The following is a 24962-nucleotide window of genomic DNA, read 5'->3' on the forward strand; positions in this document are numbered from 1 at the left end:
TGATTTTTGAAACAGAATTGCCATGATATAAATTACCACCACTTGAAAAATGAACACAAAATCTGTCCAACAAGGCTGTAATTATGTTTAATACACATTCTATTTTAACAGCAATATGAAGAAGTCAACATTATCAACCTTTACAATTCACAACTAGTGAAGGGTTTATAGTGCTTATAAAGTTGTATCTAAAATATACCTTATTCATTCTCTATAGAACATTTGAAGACAGTCTAATATTGTAATTACACATTATACAGTAGCTGCCTCTTCCCACCACTGTAATTAAGGCATCTCCATTTTGAACCTCTCCCTCTCAAGATTCCAGTACTGGCTGATTGTATATATCTATCTTCACAAGTTATTTTAAATGCGAAACAACTTAACAGAAACAGAGCAGTCCAGCAGAACAACTTCAGGATGACAGGTTGACTTTGCATTAGTATTCTAAGCAATGTTTTCAGAATGACCAGGTGTTAGCAGTAATGCACAGCAAACACGGTTCACAAGGATGCTTGGAGAATGGTTTAGCAAAAGTGGTATTGCCTTCTTTACGTCATTATGCAAAGGTTCACATACATCTTCATACGTTTATCAGCTTGTCAGTACTGCCTTGGATTTCTTCTGCACGATGAATGAGGCCCTTCCTCACAGCTGGGTGAAAAGACCATGTGACAGGAGAACAAGACAGACTTGAACAAGCAACCACTGAGCCCATAGTTAAGTTTCCTAAAGGTTAGTGAATCACTTACAAAGGATACTCCTAACCTTTCAGTGAATACAGACATGGGTAACTATTATTGTGGCCCCCACATGCCCCCTTTTTTCTTTATTAAATTCCATTCACATTTTAGACCAACTAGATTCAGCAGAATACAAAAACTAGTGCCCTAGTCCATCAAAGGCAGCTTACCCCCTAGAACTGGAGACATAAAGCAGAAAATCACCCTTCTGTAACTACATGCACCAGCTTTTTGTCGATTCACTCCAAACTCAACCAATATATGGGCAAGGAGTACACAAAGTATAGTCAGAAAATTATAAAAGTTTGATTGCTCTAGTATAGTTTCCTTAATCTGCTTCAAATCCACAGTGGCACTCTGATATAATCACCCAGATTCAAGCCTTCAAGATAGTCTTATGCCAAAATTTAACAAGCCAAAAAGAACACTTTAAAACACGAGTCAATCCAATAAATATTCATAAGCATCATCACAGATACAGTTGTGAACTGCACTGGGCTGGGGCCAGAAGACTGAGTTCTTTGATAGTTTAATATCTTTACTTTGATTCAAAATTAATTCCAGTGACGTTTGTTCCATTTAAGGATTTTTTTGTGTTATGCATTTCGTTGCGGGGAAGGGGCACATAAGAAGCAGCATGAATACTCATGGGCTACTACTAAATTAAGTCCAACAATATTACAACCATGCTGGCGATGTTGCAGTGTAGTGATGTTAAATGGAAAGATGGAGCTACTGACATTTTGCATATGATTTGCTTTTTTAATTCCAAAAAAGTCTTCATTGCACAGTTTCCTTCCGATAACTTTTGTGTTCCGGATTTCCATTGCATATTCTTCATATATATAAAAGTACAAGCCTCAAAAACGCTGCTTACCATACCTGTTCCTCATGTTTTATGAACAAAAGCATTATTATTAAGAAAATACAAATATCATCTAAACCTATCTGTTCTTTGGACCAACTTCAGTCTTTTCACATGACTAATGTATTTTTTAAAACCTTTCACAAATACTTAAAGAAAGCAGTAGCAGCTCCCTTAGCTGAAATGAACACAGTCACAGATGTAATGAAATTGGCCAATTTTAGAATAAATTCAAATTGTGTTGAATAATATCAAACACCTCTGGGCTTACCACCAGTTAGGCATTACTCCCCTAATCCCAAATTGTCCAAGAGCCTATGGCAGAATATGGTTTTCTAATCATCTGTTTGACCAATCACAATCTGTATAGAGATCCTTCTCCTTTTCAATTTCCAGTGTAGCATATGGCAATTCAAGAAGAACACTCACATCTTTCATTTCTTCGTAATGAAATTCACAGTAGTTTGTACCTTCTGTCATCAGAATGAATGCAAGCATCCAAGCACATGCTTATGGGTGAAGAATAGACTTGCAACAAGTAGACAGAGATATTTCAGTTCCTTAAAGAAGCTTGGATTTTCCTATTACTAGACTGAAGCTGTCATATGCAAATGACTTATTTCTAAAATGGTCTCAGCAATATCACTTCATCTGTGCTGTGTTTACACTTGCAGTTGTGCTGCAGCTGCAGCTGGTGTGTGATGAATGTCCTCACAACAGAATGTTCCCATTTACAGAGGAACACCACTCTCAACATAGTGCAAATGCAGACACCATGACTTCAGTAGCCAACCTGAGCACCTGCATTGCAACAGTGTAGGTTGGCTGTGCATCCAATATATAATTGTGATAACACAAAACAGACAGCTCAAGATAGCTGTGCATAAAAGTACCTGATGTGCAAATCACCTGTGAATTTTAAAAAAAAAAACTAGTGCAAACACAGACTTAAGAACATAAGAACAGCCCTGCTGGATCAGGCCATAGGCCCATCTAGTCCAGCTTCCTGTATCTCACAGCAGCCCACCAAATGCCCCAGGGAGCACACCAGATAACAAGAGACCTGCATCCTGCTGCCCTCCCTTGCATTGGCATTCTGACATAGAATTATTCTGACTTGAATTATCTTTTGGATTTCATTTCCTTATTGCCTTTTCAGATCACCTCTTATGTCACTCTGGCCTAGAATAATGGTGACACTGTAAGAACACCATATCTCTCAAATTGTCTAAAATAAGTAAAATGGAATGCAGGTAAAAGAGAGAAAACAAGCTTGGTTTGGCACTGGAGCATGATGAGAAGAAGTTGGCATCTGGCAAGCCTAGCTTAGTTCAGAAATTAAAGGCATCTACCTATACACCAACATTTGCCCCGTGTGTTGCATCCCGGTGCAGTTTCACACAGAACACATCTAAGGTGCCAGAATGTTCAAGTGACCTACAGATGCAGCAATCACAGATTGCAGTAAACTGTGCCTTTTGCAGATAGATGAGGTCAGGAGTGAGAATAGAAGAGGGAATCAGCTGTTTGGCACTTTTATCATCAAGTGCTCCTTACTGTGTGCTCTTCCCACAATCCGTCACTTGTTCTCTTGTGAGATAGATATGCGTTGCTATCTTCAGTCCTGATGAGACTTCTCTGCAATTACTTTGCATTCATACTACAAAATTTAAAAAAAACACAGAAATTTAGTGTGTCTTTGAAATGGTAGAGGGGACATAAAACACAATTCTAATCAAGAAAGAATATTGCAAATAGATGAGCCGAATAGCTCAACTTCAAGTTTTCATAGGATTTGCAGGAGTCTTTCTGAAACACAGCAGGCAATCTGTGCAAAGGAACAGTCACTCTTTCTTGGGTTATCATGGGTTGTCAGAGACAGATTAGAAAGTTCCTAAGCTATGCTCACATGAACAAGGGTAAATCATGCAAAGTACTTCCATGCAAATAAAAGTGAACAGAGTGAACAAGTCAGAACAAACTGAGGTATCTTCAGAAAAGTTGTTGTCTATTTGCTCAGGTAAGAAAGTCACCTAGTCATCACTGCTAACAACCCATCTAGGTTTAACAACTTACTAAGTGTTGGTACAGTGGCCAAAAGACTGACATACAGATCAGAAAGTCTATGGTTTATATCTTCCCTCTAGTATGAGCTCATTAAGTGAGGTCAGCCATTCGCTCACATCTTCACCTATTCATCTTGAAATATGCCCTACCTTACAGGGTGGTTGTAAAGATTATGCATGTTTGTGAAGCATCCCTAACACTGTTTAGCCAGAGTAACTTAATGCTGGGTACACTGAGAGTTTGCTGAGAAATTCTAGTGTGCCACAAAACACTGTTTGGAATTGCAGCTCACGAGGCAATTCAAGATTTGGCTACTGTCTTCATAAATGCACTTTATTACTACAAGGCAGATTACAGATAGAGTGCATTTCACTGAAAAACAATTTAAAAACCAGAGACAAGTACTGGAGGGCAGCAGGATGTTAACCTGTTGCAACACCACTACTTGCAAAGTAGTTATCTGAATGTGGCTCGAGAATGAGTAGCTGCGCATGTGGCAGACACACATGCAACAAGCAATTCTAGTACAGGTACTGTTTACTCACCATTGCCAGCTGCCTGCCAATGTTGCCCATAGTTATTCCACCAGCAAAAAATATACAGGGTAACCAGGAACGCACATAAAGGAAGTCAGGAAATGTATATCTACAAAGAAATAAAAGTCACTTTATTTGCCTGGTCTTTCATGCATAAGTTCTATCAGCTACAGCACAAAACTATGGCTTAACACAGCGGTTTTCAAACTCTCAGGGAGAGTTTGAGCTGCTCTAAGCCTTGGCAGGGGCAGGGGGAAGGCAGAAACCTTCTGCAGCCTCCCGGGGGTGCGGGGAGCCCTGCAGACAGTCGCACAGGGCTCTCCGCACCCCCAGAAGGTTACAGGAGGCTCTGGTAAGTACAGTCAAGCCCCTGCAGCCCTCTGAGTGGCACGATCCTGGGGATCTTTGGCTGTAAACCACAGTGGTACAATACCATGCCAATGAAGCTGAACAACTGCCCTAGCCCTAGGAAATGGGATAGAGGTAACTACCTCTGACCTACTTCCTTGTGCATTGCAGGTTTTCACTGGGTTAAAGAGGCATGTAAGATGCAAGAGAAGATAATCCTTATTATGTGTCACTGTACCAAAGCAACTGGATGTACTGTAGATAGGAACCATTAGCATAGTAACACTGATGAAGGTTGCTGCATTGGAATCAGTAAGGTGACTTAGGGTGCAATTCTAACTAACTTTCCAACACCAAGGTAAGGGCAAAGCAGCTCCAAGGTAAGGGAACAAAAATTCCCTTACCCTGAGGAGGCCTCCATGATTGCCCCTGAAGTGCAGGATGCAGCACACGCTCCATGGGCACAGCCATGTCAGAGCTGGAAAGTTGGTTAGGATTTGAGCCATAATCAGACTAAATGAACTACCATTCTATCATTTTAAACTTAGCAGGAATATCAGAGAACCATCAGTCTACAATGTGACAGATGTGGCCATGCAAACCCCATTGGGGTTGCAATCTTACTCACACTCAAGTTAATGAGAATAAACCATGCTTAGTCATTGTTGGAAAGCAGTCAAGCAGCTTTTAAAATTGTTTAGTCTGCAGGTCCATCAGATGCTGCCTGTAACAGACTAGCATTACTGCAATTTTACAATATAGCAAATACTTACTGATACACTCCATTATAGACCAGAAGCTGAGTCACCAACGTGGCCACAAATGCAATTCCTATTCCCAGACCAAAACCCCTTCGAGATCGATCAAATGTCCACCACAACCCAATTGATAGCGCTGCAAGTGTGAGAGACAACTGGATGTTGTTGGCAAAATCCACTTTCTGCTAACATCGTTAAGAAACCGTTTTGGAAGGTCATTTCTAAATGAAACCTTTCTATATCTTTTTTAAATATAACCTGCAATAGGATGACAAGACAGCATAGCAAAATTCCAACACTGAAATTTCAAACGCCAATTTACTAGGGATGCAATTACCCAAGGGTGGTGCTTGTTTCATGGATTTTCCTGCTTAGGCACACCCATATTGCTACAGCTTTATTTGGCTTCTGCCAATTCATAGAAACTTTACTTCAAAGGCATTTAAAAATTATTTCATTATAATAATTATAATTATTTTTTCACTGCAGCTTGCTGTTTTGAACATTGTTGGATAGTTACTGTACTTACTAAATATTTAAGCTATTTTCAGATTTGATGTATAAACTATTGTACATCATCTTGAGTTAGTAGCAGAAGGGCAACTGTACATTTCAATTTACTGTCCTGCCATGTCAGGTATGCTCAAGGCATGAAAACTGTGTTGAAGTCACTGCAGAGAAGGATACAGCACTGGCATGATTTATACCAACGAAGACCGCTACGCAGCGCATAACACTGGACCATTCCCTCTTAAATATGTGTGGCTCTCCCAGATGTCTATCCATGCAGGGATACAATAACCCAATCGCAGCTGTAATATCAAAACAAAATACAAAAGAAACAAGAAACAGTTAGAGATCTGCAAAATCTGTCACTTGTATAGGTATCAGCTTTTCTTTGCACTTATTCACAATGAATTCCACTTGGTGAAAGTCTTCTAAAGCTCTTTCAGATCTGTTTGGTACCAGACCAGCATGAACTGTTAGATGTGGCTTCCAAATTCAGATCCTCTTAACCATACAGACCTGAAGGTCCCACTACGCTCATTTCCCTAGTATTACAATTGTCCATTTAGTCACTTACTCTTTGCTTCCTAGTTTTTTCATCTTCATTTTGAAGCTGCCTAGTTTCACTCATATGTGTATTTGGCAGCCATTGACAAGGTGACTAGTTCCACTGAACTCAAGATGTACCCGGTTTGCAACAGTGACCATGCAAATAGTAATTCATCTATAGTATTTAATCTATTTGGATTAAATGAGATAAATGAATGACCATGACGAGATTCAAACACTAGGGACAAGTACTATGGCAGTATCATTTTCTGTCTCCAAGAAAACGACTTGTGGAACAAGCTTACATTTGAGCCAAGAACAATGCACAGCAGTTGTGTACCCATCATGTCATGTGACTATCTTGATAAGGACACAGGGGAATCCACCTCCCTTTTTCTCTCTTTAAACTTACAAGCACCATGGTGACTTCATACAGACAACCATTTTGACAGCATCATTAGACTAGCGATACTAACTGCTGCTATTAAGAGTGCTATACCCTGCTAACTGGATAAAGAGGCAGTTTTTCAAGTAGTGATCCTTTTATATTTAGCAAAAGGACAGTAACTGTCCCACGTTACCCCAACATGGTGTCTTTTCTAGTGACTGTTTGTTGGTGTTTTTCTGCATCATTTTAGATTGTAGCCCTTTTGGGACAGGAAGCCATTTAGTTATCCAATTGTGAACTTTTTGTGGCATAAATGGTATATAAATATTTATTATTATTTATTCACAGAATATAGCAATTAGTGGTATTTAAAACTTAAGATGAACATGGATAATTTTCCCTTGATGAAAAGATACTTATATGCTACCCAAACTAACAGAACACCACTACAGGCAATAATGCAACTCCACCTGATGCAAGCTAGGAGAACTTCAGCTTGAGCATCTGACACAGTATTTATTACTAGTAAAAGTCCATGACACTACCACATGGGAAGCTGCTGTTATAAAGGGAGCTGAAAAGACCAGGTGGAACACCATGAAGGACAGCTGAGGTTGGAGCCTATGTAAAAACTTTGGTTTTAATTTGTCATCTTAATTTACAATACAGGTGTGTGTGCTTTCTTTTTAATACTGTTCTTTGTGAGCTTCACTGAGGCTCCCATTGGGACGATACTGCAGGACACAAATTAAAAACAATCAAGAACATTATAGTATATAGTCGGAAAGAACGTTCATAATCATTGCTTTGATGACTATTGATGTAATCTTACTCTTGTGTGTCAGGTGGCATTATACATGATAAATGAAGAAGTGACTTAATTGCTATTCCCTTACCATAGGTTATCAAGTATTGCAGAATGGTTACAGCAAAATGGGCTATGATGGAAAGACAGATAAAAGGAGACTAAAATATCCCAAGTGTGTCTCATGAGAGAAGAAAACCAACACATTTCAGAAAAGTTACACAGACAATCCCCTTTCAAATCTGAGTCCTCCATGAAATCTGTGGTATATCAAATCAGCAGAAAAGTAATAAGATAATCTTCAAGGCTGTAACCCACATTATCTTTATTCCCCACCCCACCCCACCGCAAAAATATCTGTCAGTCAACAGATTATTTCATTGATCTGCATTAAAATAAGTGCCACAAAAAAAATCCCTGTTATAACAAAGGTTTACTAACACAAAATTGTCCTTTAGTGTCTTTCCACTCCCAATGCTACTGCCAATATAATTCTGCTGATAGAGAGATCTTTTGCAGAAACAGAATCAATTGAAGTAGGGATGGAAGCCTGCTTTGGGAGACAGAGAGAGGGGATGCACCCTACCATTGCCTCTTTTAAAATCCCTTCCAGTGCTTTTGCTTTGGAAATAATAGAACAGAGAACCCATCTGATCAAAGCAATTCACCACAAACAAGACATTAAGTGCACCATGCATCTCACTAACAGAAGAATCACATTTCACACTGCTTAGGACATATGCACATTTCCCTATTACATGCATTCAATTTTAAAAAGGAAGTTGAACCACTGCAAGGGAATTGTATACATCACTGATGACTGATTAATCTGGTGGAGTCAAGTCAAATAGCCTACTTCCTGGTTCATTTCTAGGCTTGCTCTGAATAGGATGAAATTGGCAACAATCCATCTTTTTCATGGGACATATTTCTGTACTTTGTTAAATGATGTGTCTTAAAGCCAGAATGAGTCCAAACTTTTGGTGTTTGCAGCAGCAAATCAGCAGACATTATGCAAACAATCTGCAGACAAATGGCAACATCTGAAAAAAGGGTTCCAAGATTTTTTTCTCAGCAAATTAAGTTGCTGCCCAAACACAATCTTGACCCAATGTGTTATCCTAAAGTGGCCATCAAGGAAGTTGGGACTGGGTGGGAGTTATGGCAGAGTATCACATATTTAGTCTGCTTTGGGCACAGTATCTACATGGGAAGGCGCCCCATAGAGACAACTGCCCCCCCCCCACATCCAGAACACACAAGTTCTTAGCATATCAGGCACCAGGCAGAGTACAAGGTTTGTGTGTGTCTTCCATATCAGTGCCCGCCTTATGCTCCCTGACCAATCAGAGCGCTGGGTAGGCTGATGAGAGGAAACCACAACCCCCACATTACCCTTTAAGGGCCTGACATGGTGTCTGTGCATGAACGTCTTGGGGCATGGGAGAGAGTGAGAAGAAACAGGGCTTTGTTATACCCTCTAGGAAACCTCACTCTGCACATAGGTGCCCAAATGGGTATCCACTGGATCAAGCCCACAACATTTTCCTGACATCCACCTAGCATAACGGTTCTGACATACCTGATGCTGTTCCACAGCCAAGTGGTACCCACCAAGCTGACGAGAAGATACTTGTAATCACATCAGGTGGAAACAAGGTGACGTTTCTCTGAATCTGTAGCAAGTTTAATACTAATGCAAGAAAGACACCAGTTAGGAACAGAACTATCCCACGGATCACCAAGTTCAGACTGCGGCTGGTTACTGAAGAAATGTAGGGGCCACACTTCTTTGGTATAGACGGTTGCATGTCATCGTCTGCCATGGTCTCATTTACAGGAAGGAGGAACAACCAGTTTAATACAATACTGTCTCTCTTAATTCAGGACGTACTCCAAACCCTATTCAAGAAAGACAAACATAATGTAAGTAAACCGAATACGCATATTGAAATTGAGTTTTCTTTTAAAGCTACATGGAGATAAGGCAGAGGTTTTTTACTCTGAAGAATTCTATAGGACCAATTTTGTATCTTTTAATATTTGTGTATCCTCAAACAATAACTTCTATACAGGCAACTGGTTACTTGAGGACTCAAATCCAGGCCCTGGTTCTCCCCAACTGAACCCAGCACAGCTCTAAACCACAATTACTGGCCCTCTTCCAAACACACATAAATGAAGATTGAATAGCAAAAGATTGAAAATGTATTAATTTTTTTCCACATAACCTGCTGGAGCCTCCCACCATTTCATAGGTATCTCTGGCTGCAGCACTTGCCTCGTTTGTGCCATTCACACAAGTTCAGGCAATTAATGCAAGTTAAGCAAATGCATGCAATTTATACAATTTTCTCAGTGTTACAGCCACTGACTGGAACATTTGTGGATTTTGGCATCTGTGCGGGATCCTGGAACCAAACCCCTGTGGATATACTACTCCTCTTCAACAAAAAGTTCACAAATTGGTTCAAATAAAAGAAATTTTAAACTGGTTTCCTTTCCTAGGGGGCTCAGGACCTTTTAAAAAAAAAAAAAGACACCAGCAAAAGTGAATAGGGACAGTTTCTCTCCCACTGCTAAGAAGAGAACCTCTGCTTTAGAAGGTGCCTCTTAGTACAGTGGCTTGAAAAAACTTCTACAATCTTCAAATACAATCTTAAAACACTGTTGCGTTATAGCTGACAATGAGACTAGTACACAACAAATTGACAGCTGAACTGTATTGAAAGTGCAAGATTGAGTACTAGTTCAGGAAGTCTATGCAGAAAGGCAATTAGCAAAGTGTGGTCTGATGGGTCACCAAAAGCATGAACTATTGTGAAAAGGACAGTCTGGCCAAATAAAGGTTTAGCATGCTATAAATTATAGCAGGGGGAAAAAACACAATCTTAAAGAAATATTTAATCCAAACCATCACAAGATTAGGCAAAATATACTTCCACTACAAACTAAACTATAAACCGAGTAGTTAATTCCTTGGAACTTTCCTCCCTCATTCCCCACCAGCTCTTCCAACACAACCTCTGGATCTGAACAGCAGCATTCCCTTCCCAGACACTTTTTTTCCAACCTGTCAATCAAAACTCTTGTTCTACATGGATTCAGTGTCACATTCATGTATAACAAGTATTCTGACAGACAGCTTAGTCACCTGGAACATTAAAGGGGGAAAAAAACTCTATAAGGTTGTTTTGTACATTCTGAAGCTGCCAGCCGATTGCATCTTTTGATAGCTCTTATTCATGAGCAAGTGGAAGAGATGTAGCAGCAAGAGACTGTTTGTTTCTGTTGAGGTCTGAACCCAGGAAATCACTCAGGTCCTGTGCACAGGAGGGAATATAACAAACGCTGTGGTGAACAGACAGTTTGTAACAAGTAACAGGGAGCAGCTGTTCCTGATTGCTGACTCTGTGCAGCTGATTGTGGGTGTGCCTTGTGCATATACCAAGGACGAAGACAAACACTCCTCGGTGAGTGAGGGGGTGAGTGAGGGTGAGCGTGTAGGGTGGTGAGTGTTAAGGAATAGGAATCAGGATGCCGTAATGTGTGTTGCTGTATGATTGACCAGTGTTGCTGTAAATATCCTTGTATATAATATATCTTGGTGATGGAACCTAACTCTCGTGTCAAGTGCCTCTTTGCCTTCTGAGAGTTTGCCTTGGACATCAGCCTCGAGTTTCTGTTGTGCTGCTCTGCTGGAGACTCCTGCACTCCACCCCTAAACCTCCCCGCAACAGTTTCCCCTACACCATTTCTTGTTCAGCAGATGCTCGATGTACATTGAACTGTTTGCAGCTGTGGGGAACTGCTTACCTATTCTTCTACATCAGTGTTTCTCAAACTGTGGGTTGGGACCCACTAGGTGGATCGCAAGCCAATTTCAGATGGGTCTCCATTCATTTCAATATTTTATTTTTAATATATTAGACTTGATGCTACCATGGTATGTGACTGCATTTGGGGAAATGTTACAGGCCTGTACTTTTAACAAGCTATTATGTATATTCTTTTACCAATAATAGTAAATGGGACTTACTCCTGGGTAAGTATGGGCAGCCTAGGATTGCTAAAAATTTTCCAGCTTGATGATGTTACTTTCTGTCAGGACACCACTTCCAGCAGGTTCTAAAAAGTAGGTCCTGGTGCTAAATGTGTGAGAACCACTGTAATCTACACCCAAGAGAACTGCTAAATGAGCACACTAACAAATTGAAACCAAAACCAACAATGTGTAGCTAGAGTCACAAACCACTGTAGCCTTCTGCAGCTTGCATCTGCTCACCTTGAGGCAGCACTTGCCCGTGTCAAAAGAAAATTCATGGAAACCTTCCACAAGTCACTGAATTATACTGATTCATAATAGTTAATCTCTGCACAACAATTCTGGACTTTTTGGAACACCAGTGAACCAGGAATGCAGAAGCTCACAGGTGGGGCATGCGTCTCCATGTGTGTTCAGTGTGCAAGTTTAAAAAGAACGTACCAAGTGTCAATACAGCTTCTAAAGCCTTGCAAGCTGCTCTGCCAGTCACAAAAATATTAACATTAGAAATCTGGAGAGTTTATGGGCAACTGCACAGGAAGGCCTGAAGAGGAACAGAGGGGGAAGGAAAAAAAGAGACTGGAAGAAGAAAACATAGAAAGAAAAACACAGAACAAGAAAGGATAAGAAGCTTTCAGAAGGCTTAAGTGTTCAAAACAGGTTCAGATATTGTATACCAAGACTGATGGTTACCTAACCAACTAGTTTCTCAGTTTTTTTTGAACAAAAAGGTGCTGGACGCACCTTTTCATACCTTGTTCTTTTGAGAACAAAAAGGTAAGCTCATAGACTTTGTAAAAACTGCCAAAAATGTTTTTGTTGTATCACACACACCTGGTTGTGGAATTAAAGCACCATTCATATCAACTTTTGTTTTTTGAAGGCCTGGGAATTTTATTCTGGCTACAAAGGAGAAGCTGGTAAGCTATTACCTTTCCTGCCCTGTTTGCAAGTTCCCAAAGGCATTTGACTGACCAGTGTGGAAACAGGAGATGCACACATTGATTGGATCCAGTTAGGCAGTTCTTAAGCTATCCTTCCACTGCACACACAGAAGAGCTGCCTCACATTCTGTTCTTCCACAGAAGATGGGGCACCAGCAATGCAGATTTCAAACGAGTACACGTGGAAGAAGAGTACACTTTCTCTACTGATTTACTTTCTATTCTTCCAGTTGAATATTGTTGCCTGTAAGTGCACAGATAACTACCAATAACATGGGCCTCCAAACTCTGGCCAATGGGCTGGATCTGGAATGCCCAATGATCACATTTGGGCACAGCTGTGCTTACTGTTCCAGAGCAAAGTGACCCATTTTCACACTGAGAGTTTGCAGAGCCTTGTGCCAGGTAGATGACTCTGCTGGGAAATCAAGGTATGGAGCCTTCTGAGGTTATCGGCAGTGGAACTGTCTCCCTGGTGCAAGAATCTGCAAATTCATGGCACGAAAACAGGTTGCTTCGCACTAGAATGGCAAGCTTCAGCATTGCCACGCATGGACACAACCGTTGGGCACACTACAGGCCATAGTTTGGAGACTGCTACATCATCGTGTGCCTTAATAAAAACCAGTTTTTAAATACTAAAAAATCCTTTCAAATCTTCATATCAGCCATTAACCAACCACAGTAAACACAGCAGTACTTGGATAATATGCACTTCTTTTACATACAGATGTTTCTCTTGGGCATCTAGTGTGCAATACTATATGGCTACTTAACCTTAAATTAACTAGGCAACGCAAAGTTATTTCTACCACCACCCCCAATTTTGAAGAGCCATACCTGAACTTCAGCCTCCTTGGAGGGGATATTCTGTGCCTATAAACTCACTCAAAGGGGTTGGGGAATCTGGTGTCCTGAATGGCGACATTCTCTTGAAGTTTCTTTTATCAGGAAAATGTATTCCCAGCAGACAGGCTGCTAATCCAAGCCTGTCTGAAAACTGAGCTCTGAGATAAGTATCTCACGCAGTTGTATTTATTTCAGCTTCTACTTGTTAGAAAAGGAAGGACTCTCTGGAAGTGACACATGTTGATATCAGCTTGTGGCCCACTACAATTAGGATCTATCTGTCTGGGGAATACCAGGATGAGCAGCAATTCTAGGTTCTGACTATTTCCATGTATAATAATCCAATTATGAGAAATTGTTAGGCTTACAGTTACTTACATACATACAGAGTTAACATTGCTATAAACAAGCTATATATTTGGTCATGGCCATCCTCCCTCTCAGCCAAATAAATGCAGCAAGGAAAGCCAAATTCTTTTAGGCCAATTCCAACGTTTGCAATTTTGCTTAACTGGCAGAGCTGGGGCAGCAGAGAGCAAGGACATGGCAGCAACTGGAGAAATACAGTACAGGGATTAGGAATTCTGAAAAAGGACAGGAAAAAGGACAATGCACAGAAGATGATCACTGGAATCCCTGAATCAGTTTTATACCTCATCATCAGGGCCTAGGAGAGGGGGGTAAAGGGGGTATTTTGAACCCAAGCCCAGGAGCCAAAGAAATTTCCTAGGATCTTACATTTTCCTACTACTCAGACTTGTTGCCCATACAGGATGCTGGGGACACTTCCATGAGCATGCGGCTGCAGCTACTGCCAAGCCATATGTGCTGAGCCGAGGAATGCATACATGACACTCTCTTAACACAGTGTCAGATCTGGGAGGAAACTGGCCTGCTACAGGCTTGTGGATCTGCTTACCATGAATGACTGTATAGGAGCTCAGGGACTCAGCTGCAAGACCACAGCTGCTGCAGAAATATGTTTTGGTACACACAGGACACTTTCCATTCTAGTGTGAGCCAAAATATGAAAATTTTCTGCAATGATTTTCTATATTTAAAAGATTTTAGAGAGACTTAGGAGCATGTTTGGTTTTCCATATTACTGTATCTAGCTGCTGATGACATATGGGTAGGTAGACCTGGTATCAAAAGACTTTTCCAGCTGTCTCCTCCCTCCCTCTACCCTATTTAGCCCCTCCCTGCCCCCATTCTGCTCAACCGTCACCACCCTCCCCCGCTCTGCTTCCCCCTTTGCAAAGGGACTCAAAAGAAACTTTGTACCCCCTGATAAAATTGCTCTCCAAGGCCCTTGCTGACATCGTCAGAGCTAGTAATCAATTTCTTTTTCAAACAAAAGCTGAATTTCCTAGGAAGCCAAATGACGTACCATTCATAGGAGCTAAGTAAAAATTCTGGCAATAATAAATTTGTACAACATCAACTGAACAGAATATTAGTACAAAATTGCTAGTCTAGCAAATGGGCTAACTTTCAACAGCACAGATATTTCTTCTGTGTAGAATATAGATGCAATTCTTAACAGTTAAAACACTGAACATGATCCTTCATTAGCATATGCTCCCATGCACAGCATATGCTCCCATGCACAGCTCTACATCCTTCAAGGAGATACCCTTAGATAAGCACTTCTCCCCAGTCTCATTGTCAGCCTTCTTGCTGCAGCATCACCTATGGAAACTTTTTTATTTAAAACAGCCTTTGGTAGTGGGTAGCATTGGGGGAATGTTTCTGACAATTGAGGATACTGGGGGACCTGCAGGACTTTTATCTGACATTTTATCTGCTATTTGCTTGATGGTTTTATATTTTAATCCACTGTTTTTGGCTACTGTGGCTGTGTGTGTGCGCGCGTTGTTTTTACATATGTTTTATTATGTATTTTTAACCTTGTTGTAAACTGCCTTGAGACAAGGCTTTTAGCATAGGAAAAGGCGATATAGAAATCTTCTAAATAAATATGGTTATCACATGGCCCACTCTTCTCAAGTGCACTAGGCTACAACATACTTAGAGGAAACAGGCTGCATGCCAGGGATCTGGCCACAAACAAGCAGCACTGGACAACCAAGTGTGAAGTACAGGAAGGACTCTCATTGCTATATACATGCCAGGCCACCTGCCACAACAAGAACGCAACCTGCAGAGACTGGGGCAATAATGAGTGCTCAAGATTATGTGACACACACATCACGTTCTTTAAAATTAGATTTTTATATGGATTGGTTTTTAATGTCTTTAAAATTTTGGATTCATTTTATCATTTCATTTTGTTTTGTGAGTTATCTTCAGAAAACTCAAGTGTTCTAAGATATGGTATAAATACATAAAATCATTCTTACAAGGACCATTTTCAAGTGCACAGAATTCCATGAGGAGGGCTGTAGAACCTGGAAGGATTATTCCTAACCATTAACTAAACAACTAAAAAGACTATGAGTCCTAGCGCTCTGTTTCTAGATTTGGAACCAACTACGCGTTTTCCCTGTGATACGGCATCCCTGTACCGCAGTTTCTAATTACTAAGCCAGCTTACAGACAACTAAACTTTTGGCAGACACTCTGTTAGAATAAGGAACTATTTTCATGTGTTTTAGTTTATTGAACACAAACCAATGCATATATACGTGTAGAACTATTCTGAGAATATATGCCCAAATTAAAGCATACTTTCTATGCTGTTTACAGATAGGCTATATTACCCATGCATAAGTCACACAATGCCATAAAACCTTCATCTCCTTGTCCATAAAGAATTTACAAACCACATGCTGCTCAAGCTCACCTATCTGAGACAGATGCATCAGCTGAGCTTCTTCACAGGATCTCAGTGTTACAAGAACATCTGAGAGCAATTCCCTTGATCACACACAAGCATCTAACAGCTAGAAAACTGACAGAATTAGAATTCATATGGCACTTCAACATCATACTTGCTAGAATAATATTCCCAACACTGTTCCAAGAGTTGTTACAAAAGGAATATCAGCATTACTGGGGCAAAAGTTATCCACTGAATATTAACCATTTTTGTGAAATATCGTATGTGGCATACAGATCACAGTTGAGTGGTACAACAAAAAAGGTGAGGAAAAATCTGTTGTACTGAAAAAAGCAATCTTTTAAAGCAATCGTGTGAAGGTACTGCATCATCAGTGGCCTTGAAAAAGGAAGTGCTCAGGGAAAATACTTGATTTGGAAGACGTAGCTAAGGACATAGCTAAGACAAGCTAAGGATATCAAAATAATTCATGCATGTGGCAGAACCTCCACTGACTTTAAAATGGAGCCTAGCTACAACCACAGCAAGCAAGCTTGCTATCTGACAGGACTCCACAATAAGTGCCACAATAGATGGAGACATGAGATGCAGCTATGTTTATAGTTGGCCAGTTGTTCACAGTGTGACACGATTACCACAATCACATCCCATAACCTCTTAGATATCTGGGGAAGCAGAGTATCAGTTATCAGTCACCTCAGGGTGTTGCCACAGGGCCCTGTTGCAACTCATAGCAGTTGCCACAGCTGGTCATGTGGTTCCATCTGTGATTTTCTACATACAATGTGCTTTTGAATTTTATGCTATAAAAGGGTTCTAAAATGATTGAAACCTCCTGGAACCACAGGTCTACCTGGTAAAAACATGTTTAAAAAGACACCAGATAGGTATTTCTAATGTTGCTGGTTGTCTTTTTTTAATCCCTTAACCCAGGGATGTCAAACATAAGGCCCAGGGGCTGGATGTGGCCCGCAGATGCTTTTTATACAACCCTCAGGTCATTCAGCTGCTGTGTAGGGCTGAGGTGTTACAGCTGAAAGGGCAGCCCACATGAAAATTGGGCTCTCCCATATCTTGAAATATGATCAAGATTTGTATATTTTCTCTTTTGTCATTTGCAGCTAATGAGTTCCTAAGTGAGAAAAAGTGTTTATTGTTGGTTATGACTTGTTTAATGACATCACTTCTTGCCTAATGGCATCATGTCCGGCCCTCAGCAGGCATCATGAATGCTATGTGGCCCTCCGTATGAAATGAGTTTGACACCCCTGCCTTAACCTATCCAAAAATGAAAAACCTATTCTTTCCTGACCCTAGCCTTTAAATTATTCTTCAGTTAATTAGACAGACATTATTAGAAGAATAATATCACAATTACTTGGCAACTGACTTTATGAAATGCAATTTTTGGAATACATACTATCAAAATGCCACGCAGTGAAATAGAAGCCTTCTACACAGAAAACACAATAGACACCCCTACCAACAACCTAGAGGGATCTTTCCTAAGACCTAGCTATCAACCTGCAGAGGTTGCTTATTTGAAAGCAACAAACTCTCTGGTAACAGAACAAAGAGCTACTTTCTAAGTGGCAGTTCTCACATATTTAGCAGGAAAGCAAATGGCCCTCTTCACTCCAGCACAGCATCCATTTCCAGTTGTGGTTTCCTGCCATTTCTTGTGCATCCCTTTTCTAGACTGCAAGCCCTCTAGGACAAGGGGAACCCTTGTAAGATTTCTTTTGCTCTATAAACCCCTTTGTGAACATTTTTGGTTTTGGCTGAAAAACACCACAACAGCTGTACTAAAAGGAACATACACAACAAACTATTCCTCTATGCCAGCCATTTTCAACTACTGTGTCATGGCACACTGGTGTGCTGCGAATGGTCTGTAGGTGTACCATGAGATTTTGAGGGAGGGTCATTTGTTAGTAGGGCCAATGGGGATGTGAGCTCCCCACCAATAGCACAGTGTGCCTTGTCAGTTGTCAAAAAACTGATGGTGTGTCTTGTCAATTTTAGTACCTTGTCAGTGTGCCATGAGACGAAAAAGATCAAAAATCACTGCTCTATGCACTACTCTTATTACTATCAGGGACATGTGGCAGGTAGAGAGGCAGAGCCTCCCCACTGGGGTCCTCTGAAAAGTGCCACTGCTGTGTGAGACGCCCAAGCACCCACAGCCCACGCACAGAGCATGGAGGCAGAAGAGCAGGTAGGCAGTGCACACGGCTTATGGGTGCTTGGGCATCTCACATGGCGGTGGCGCTTTTCAAAGAGTCTTGTGGGGAGGCTCTGCCTCACCTGTATCCCCACCCACTGCACGTCCCTGTTTAGTATTACTACTACTCCAATGACTCCTACTATATGTACTACAGACTACTCCCACTACAACAACTCCTACTATATGTACTACAAACTACTCCCACTACTCCTCCAACAACTCCTACTATATGTACTACAAACTACTCCTCCTCCAACGACTCCTACTATATGTACTACAAACTACTGCTACTGCTACTCCAACGACTCCTACGATATGTACTACAAACTACTCCTAATACTCCTCAAATGACTCCTACTATACGTACTACAAACTCTTCCTCCATTCCTACTACTCCTCAAACTACTCCTAGTAGAGAGTCACCTGGGAGCTCCACTTCACACCCGCAGGAATGACCAATGTCAGCCTCCGGACTCATTGCAGAGCACTGCAGTGAGCAGGAGGGAAGCGCCAGAGGCCCGGAACAGCAAATGACCCTTCAGAGAAACCCTCGCTGTAGGAGCCGGAGAGAGGGAGGCTCAGCTGCCCGCGCCTGGTCCCGGGGCAGCACCTGCTGCTGCTGCTGCTGCATCGCCCAGGTGAGGCGGGGGCGCCTGGAGCCTCCCCCCGCCGCCCTTCCCCGGCCCGGCACCCACAGATGCCTCCCGCCCGCCTGCTCGCTCGCTCACTCACTCTGCCTCCGCCATCTTCTCCTCCCCTGCCGGCCTCTCGCGCATCCTCCAACCCGCCGGCAGCGCCGTGCTCTCCTGAAGGGGAGGGGAACGCAGAGTCGCTTCCGCCGACGCGCTAAGGCTGCAGGGAGGCTCCGGGCCTCCTCCGCCGCCCTCCCTCGCTCTGCGTGCCTGGCCGCCCAGGACTCCCCGCCCCATGCAGGAGGCTGCTGTCCTGGCCACTACCCTGGGAGTAAGCCCCACTGACTGTCACGGGACTTACTTCGGAGTAGACAGGCATAGGCTTGTGGCTAAGGCTTCAGTCCTGTCCACACTTCCCTGGGAGTAAGCCCCACTGACTGTCATGGGACTTACTTCGGAGTAGACAGGCATAGGCTTGGGCTCTTAATCTGAGGAGAAAGTGGCACTCTGTGCCTGACTGAGCAAATGTCCAGTTTCAGACCTTCTATTTTTAAAAATGCCACAAAAGGGACTTCTGGGGGCAGCAAAGAGGAACAGTGAATCAAAAAATGGGGGGGGGGGAGTATATGAAATATACAGCAGTGGTTCTCACACATTCAGCATTGGGACCCACTTTTTAAAATGAAAATCTTTCAGGACTCACGGGAAGTGATGTCATGACTGGAAGTGATATCATCAAGCAGGAAATTTTTAACAATCCTAGGCTGTAATTCCCCCCCCACTCTTACCCAGGAGTAAGTCCCATTGACTATCATTGTTACAAGAATACACATAGTAGCCTGTTAAAAGCACGGGTCTGTAACATTTCCCCAAATGCAGTCACATGCCATCAAGTCTAATATATTAAAAATAAAATATTGAAATAAAATTAGCTGAAGACCCACTTAGTGGGTCCCGACCCACAGTTTGAGAAACACTGAATACAGTTACTTAGTTTATAGTTAGGCTGCAACCCCTGCAGAAGGTAAGCCACGCTCCAGGTGTTGTTCTCAGTCACAACACTTCTGGTACAGGTCCAAAGTGCTTAGAACCAGAAGCATTTTGGAGATTGAATTTTTCCATATTTTGGAATACTTGCATATACATAATAAGCAATCTTGGGGATGGGGCCCAAGTATTTAGGTATTGGCAACCTTCAGTCTCGAAAGACTATGGTATCGCGCTCTGAAAGGTGGTTCTGGCACAGCGTCTAGTGTGGCTGAAAAGGCCAATCCGGGAGTGACAATCCCTTCCACACCGGGAGCAAGTGCAGTCTGTCCCTGGTCTGTCTCCCTGGCTATGGGCCTTCCTTCTTTGCCTCTTAGCCTCAGACTGTTGGCCAAGTGTCTCTTCAAACTGGGAAAGGCCATGCTGCACAGCCTGCCTCCAAGCAGGCCGCTCAGAGGCCAGGGTTTCCCACTTGTTGAGGTCCATCCCTAAGGCCTTCAGATCCCTCTTGCAGATGTCCTTGTATCGCAGCTGTGGTCTACCTGTAGGGCGCTTTCCTTGCACGAGTTCTCCATAGAGGAGATCCTTTGGTATCCGGCCTTCCTCCATTCTCACGACATGACCGAGCCAACGCAGGCGTCTCTGTTTCAGTAGTGCATACATGCTAGGGATTCCAGCACATTCCAGGACTGTGTTGTTAGGAACTTTGTCCTGCCAGGTGATGCCGAGAATGCGCCGGAGGCAGCACATGTGGAAAGCGTTCAGTTTCCTCTCCTGTTGTGAGTGGAGAGTCCATGACTCGCTGCAGTACAGAAGTGTACTCAGGACGCAAGCTCTGTAGACCTGGATCTTGGTATGTTCTGTCAGCTTCTTGTTGGACCAGACTCTCTTTGTGAGTCTGGAAAATGTGGTAGCTGCTTTACCGATGTGTTTGTTTAGCTCAGTATCGAGAGAAAGAGTGTCAGAGATCGTTGAGCCGAGGTACACAAAGTCATGGACAACCTCCAGTTCATGCGCAGAGATTGTAATGCAGAGAGGTGAGTCCACATCCTGAACCATGACCTGTGTTTTCCTTAGGCTGATTGTCAGTCCAAAATCTTGGCAGGCCTTGCTAAAACGATCCATGAGCTGCTGGAGATCTTTGGCAGAGTGGGTAGTGACAGCTGCATCGTTGGCAAAGAGGAAGTCACGAAGACATTTCAGCTGGACTTTGGACTTTGCTCTCAGTCTGGAGAGGTTGAAGAGCTTTCCATCTGATCTGGTCCGGAGATAGATGCCTTCTGTTGCAGTTCCAAAGGCCTGCTTCAGCAGGACAGCGAAGAAAATCCCAAACAAGGTTGGTGCAAGAACACAGCCCTGCTTCACGCCGCTTCGGATGTCAAAGGGGTCTGATGTGGAGCCATCGAAGACAACAGTGCCCTTCATGTCCCTGTGGAAGGATCTGATGATGCTGAGGAGCCTGGATGGACATCCGATCTTGGGGAGAATCTTGAAGAGGCCGTCCCTGCTGACCAGGTCGAAAGCCTTCGTGAGATCTATGAAGGCTATAAAGAGTGGCTGTCGTTGTTCCCTGCATTTCTCCTGCAGTTGTCTAAGGGAGAATACCATATCAGTGGTGGACCTGCTGGCTCGGAATCCACACTGTGATTCTGGATAAATGCTCTCTGCAAGTACCTGGAGCCTCTTTAGTGCAACTCGGGCAAACAACTTTCCTACAAGTATAAACTTGTAGGGGCTCAAGTATAAACAGATCATTTATGTTTCATCTACCTCTTATTCACATAGCCTGAAGGCAATTTTATACAATATTTTTAAATAATTTTCTGCGTGAAACAAGGTTTGTGCATGGAATCACAATCATGGTTTGTGATTTTATTTCCTTAGCCAAAAAAGTGGGGAAAAAATGTAATGTTAGCACTCACAAAAGTTCCATATTTCTAAATACTCTGTATTTTGGAATTCAGGATAAGGGATGCCCAGCTTGAACTTACACACATTCCAGAGTTGTTGCAAGGAATATTTCTACATAAAGTGTGTGAAGTGCTTTGCACACTCAGAAAACATTACATAAATGCCAAGTCACAATTTTATTAACTATAGACTGTGACTATAGTTCTGGAGAGAGAGCACTTCAGATTGAGTGGCATACTTCCTTGTTTCTCTCGAAATATGCCCTAATTCCAGTGTTGCTGTAAGTGTGAAGACTTTCCAGCAAGTTGTGGCACGTACCGTCCTCACCATGCTCCAAAGCCATGTCCCCATAAGTACAGCACTTACCTGCATAGATAAACACTTTGCCCAGGAGAGATCCTTCCCATTATTCAAGATACAAGATACTCAGTGACCTTAAAAAACAGGGAGCATCTCCCCAGATGCAGACAAATACTGTTCCTGTGGCCCACAAGAGCGAGGGGGCATTTGTTTTTCTCATTTTAAACTTATTTTTTTAAAAGCTACAAGTGTGACATCACACTAGAAGTGACGTCACTTCCATGGCGTCAGTTTGAGGTCAGCCCTGGGCTCCAAGATAAGTAGCTACGCCACTGCTTGTGGGAGATGTGGCTTTTGGAGCATGACAGTATAGTCTGACCTGCACATTACTGACAAATCTCTGTCTGTGGAATTAAGGTTGTAAACATTAAAGAGGGATTATACAGTAAATGATCAACTTTCCTGAACAAGCACTCTATGTATGTGTGTTCAGTTTTTGTTCTTCAAGACAGTATGAGTCTGCTCACCATTCAGAATGTACTTACTGTGTTCTAGCACTTTTTCTGGTTGAATCCAAGAAAACTTACAATACACCCCATATAAGCAGAAATAAGCGGACATCAACTTCCCCAAGTAATGATCTGTCATTTAACTTCTATTCTTTCCTCCTGGTAGTGGACTAGTTACCGCCCAGGCTGAGTCCCTCTCAGTCTCTCAATCTGAGAGCATGCTCTCCCCCACAACTCTGCTTGGGCTATGGCTATGCCACAGGCTTTGGTAAAGCAACACCAAATTTAAGCCAGCTGAAAGCCCTGTTTTCTGTGTATTATGCAGGTATGTGCAGTGCAAGGGTGGCAGATGAGGCAGAACCACCCCATCATAGTTTGTAGAAAAACTCTGCAGCCATCCCACCCCACAACCCGAGAAAGCTGTTTTAAAGATAGCCTGCTCAGGAGTAAGAAGAGCCTCCTCAGGAGTAAACAGGTGGGGCAGCTGCAGTGCTTTTCCACTGCAGTATTATGGACTATTTAGAATATATGCTGTCACCTAAGACGGTAATACGAATAGGATAATGCAAACAAAATAACAAATCATAGCCGAGTTTGAATATTAATAGCAACGTACTGATTGAAGAGATCTGTAAGTGCCTGGAATGTCAATGAAATGGGATGGGTTTGCTGACTCAGCACAGTACAGTGTGTCTCTTTACACAAGCCACCAAATCAATAAGGTAATACAGTTCAGTGTTGACTTAGTCTCTTGAGAAACAAACACTTCCCTAAGTAAAGTGAATGACATAACAAAAAGTTGCACAACTTTAAGGAAGAGTACTATATGTATGTGCAGAAATTCCAGAACAGTTCTGCCTTGAGAGTTATTTTATGGTCCTTTGAAGTCAGGTGGCTGAAGGCAGGGCCACAGAGAGGTGGCATTGGGCCCTGTAGAAGAGGTCACTATTTTGAGGCCAGCGGCAGCTCCGTGAATGGCGAGACCTTGAAGCAGCTGATTAGCTGAGCCGAGTTATTCCACCTGCTCTTTGGTGTGAGTGAAGAAGCATCTTGGCTGCCATTCAAGTGAGAGATGAAGAAGCTGATTGTCAACCAGTGTAGTAGTAGTAGTAGTAGTAGTAGTAGTAGTAATAATAATAATAATAATATTAAACCATTATGTCCTTCTGGGTTGGTTGGTTGAGTTGGGGCCTGGAGGCACTGTTTTGCAGTGATTCTTCCTGGCTGACAGATCCCAGAAGGTAGTGTTGGGGGATGCTCGTTCAGCATCTGGCCTCTTCAGTGTGGGGTACCGCAAGGTTCCATTCTATCCTCTATACCAGTGCTTTTCAAATTCTCTGGGACTTTGAAAACCACTCTAAGTTCTTGCGGGAGCAGGGGGAGGCAGCAGGGGCTGGGGGAAGGGTGCGACTGTCTGCAGGAGCTTTCACTTCTAAAGCATGGGGGAGCCCTGCAGATGCTCTCACAGGGCTCCTCGCATCCCCAGGAAGCTGCAGGAGGCTCCGGTAAGTGCACTCAAGCCCCTGCAGCCCAATGAGCGGCGCTGCCTCATTGTCTGGAGGCAGTTGGGAGCTGGATATGGGTGAACAAGCTGAAATTATATCCTGATAAAACAGAGCTTCTGATCCAGAAGTCCACAACTAGGGTATTGGACTATCATCTTGCTCTGAATGAAGTTGCATTCCCTCTGAAGGAGCAGGTTCACAGCTTGGGGGTTCTCCTGGATTTGCAGTCAGTCCTGGATTCCTAGGTGGCGGCTGTGGCTAGGGGAGCTTTGCTCAGCTTTGGCTGATTTGCCAGCTGCGACCATATCTGGGCAGCACAGACCTGGCTATGCTGACCCATTTCCTAGTGACATCTAGATTAGATTACTGTAACGTACTCTACGTGGGGTTGTGTCTGAAGACAATTTGGAAACTGAAACTAGTGCAGAACACAGCCACTGGTGTGGTTGCTGGGTCTTGTCGGTTCAATGGCTACATTGGCTACTGGTTTGTTTCCAGGCTGAATTCAAAATGTGAGTTTTGACTTTTAAAGCTCTATATCAGGGGTGCTCACACTTTTTTGGCTCGAGAGCTACTTTGAAACCCAGCAAGGCCCGGAGATCTACCAGAGTTTTTTTTACAATGTTTGCGCCATCATAACATATAACATTTATGTGTACAATGTATGTTGGTGTACCTTGAGCC

General features: G+C 42.6%; 1 protein-coding gene across 2 annotated transcripts; it reads right to left on the reverse strand.

Moving 5' to 3' along the window:
* Window positions 1-356: 356 nt before the first annotated feature.
* INSIG2 (insulin induced gene 2) lies at window positions 357-19252 on the reverse strand. Of its 2 annotated transcripts, none has more exons than XM_066632830.1 (6): window positions 19167-19252; window positions 9149-9468; window positions 6005-6129; window positions 5333-5499; window positions 4221-4320; window positions 357-3268 (listed from the first exon to the last, which is right to left on the reverse strand). In XM_066632830.1, exons 2-6 carry the CDS (start codon window positions 9390-9392, stop codon window positions 3227-3229), a joined length of 678 nt encoding a protein of 225 aa, XP_066488927.1. In that variant the 5' UTR covers window positions 9393-9468; window positions 19167-19252; the 3' UTR covers window positions 357-3226. The 2 variants fall into 2 exon arrangements, with proteins under 2 accessions (XP_066488927.1, XP_066488919.1); XM_066632822.1 differs by having other exon boundaries at window positions 5333-5502.
* Window positions 19253-24962: the final 5710 nt, after the last annotated feature.

Source organism: Tiliqua scincoides, chromosome 1 (assembly GCF_035046505.1).
Source record: "Tiliqua scincoides isolate rTilSci1 chromosome 1, rTilSci1.hap2, whole genome shotgun sequence".
In the NCBI taxonomy this organism is placed as follows: Eukaryota; Metazoa; Chordata; class Lepidosauria; order Squamata; family Scincidae; genus Tiliqua; species Tiliqua scincoides.

Excerpts from the sequence above, each read along its gene's own strand:
- INSIG2 (XM_066632822.1), bottom strand. The coding sequence starts at position 9,392 with ATGGCAGACGATGACATGCAACCGTCTATACCAAAGAAGTGTGGCCCC. Across the intron at positions 5,503-6,004 it reads GTATAAATCATGCCAGTGCT|CAGAAAGTGGATTTTGCCAA; the intron begins GTATCCTTCTCT and ends TAACGATGTTAG. Across the intron at positions 3,269-4,220 it reads TTGGCAGGCAGCTGGCAATG|TATGAATGCAAAGTAATTGC; the intron begins GTGAGTAAACAG and ends TAAATTTTGTAG.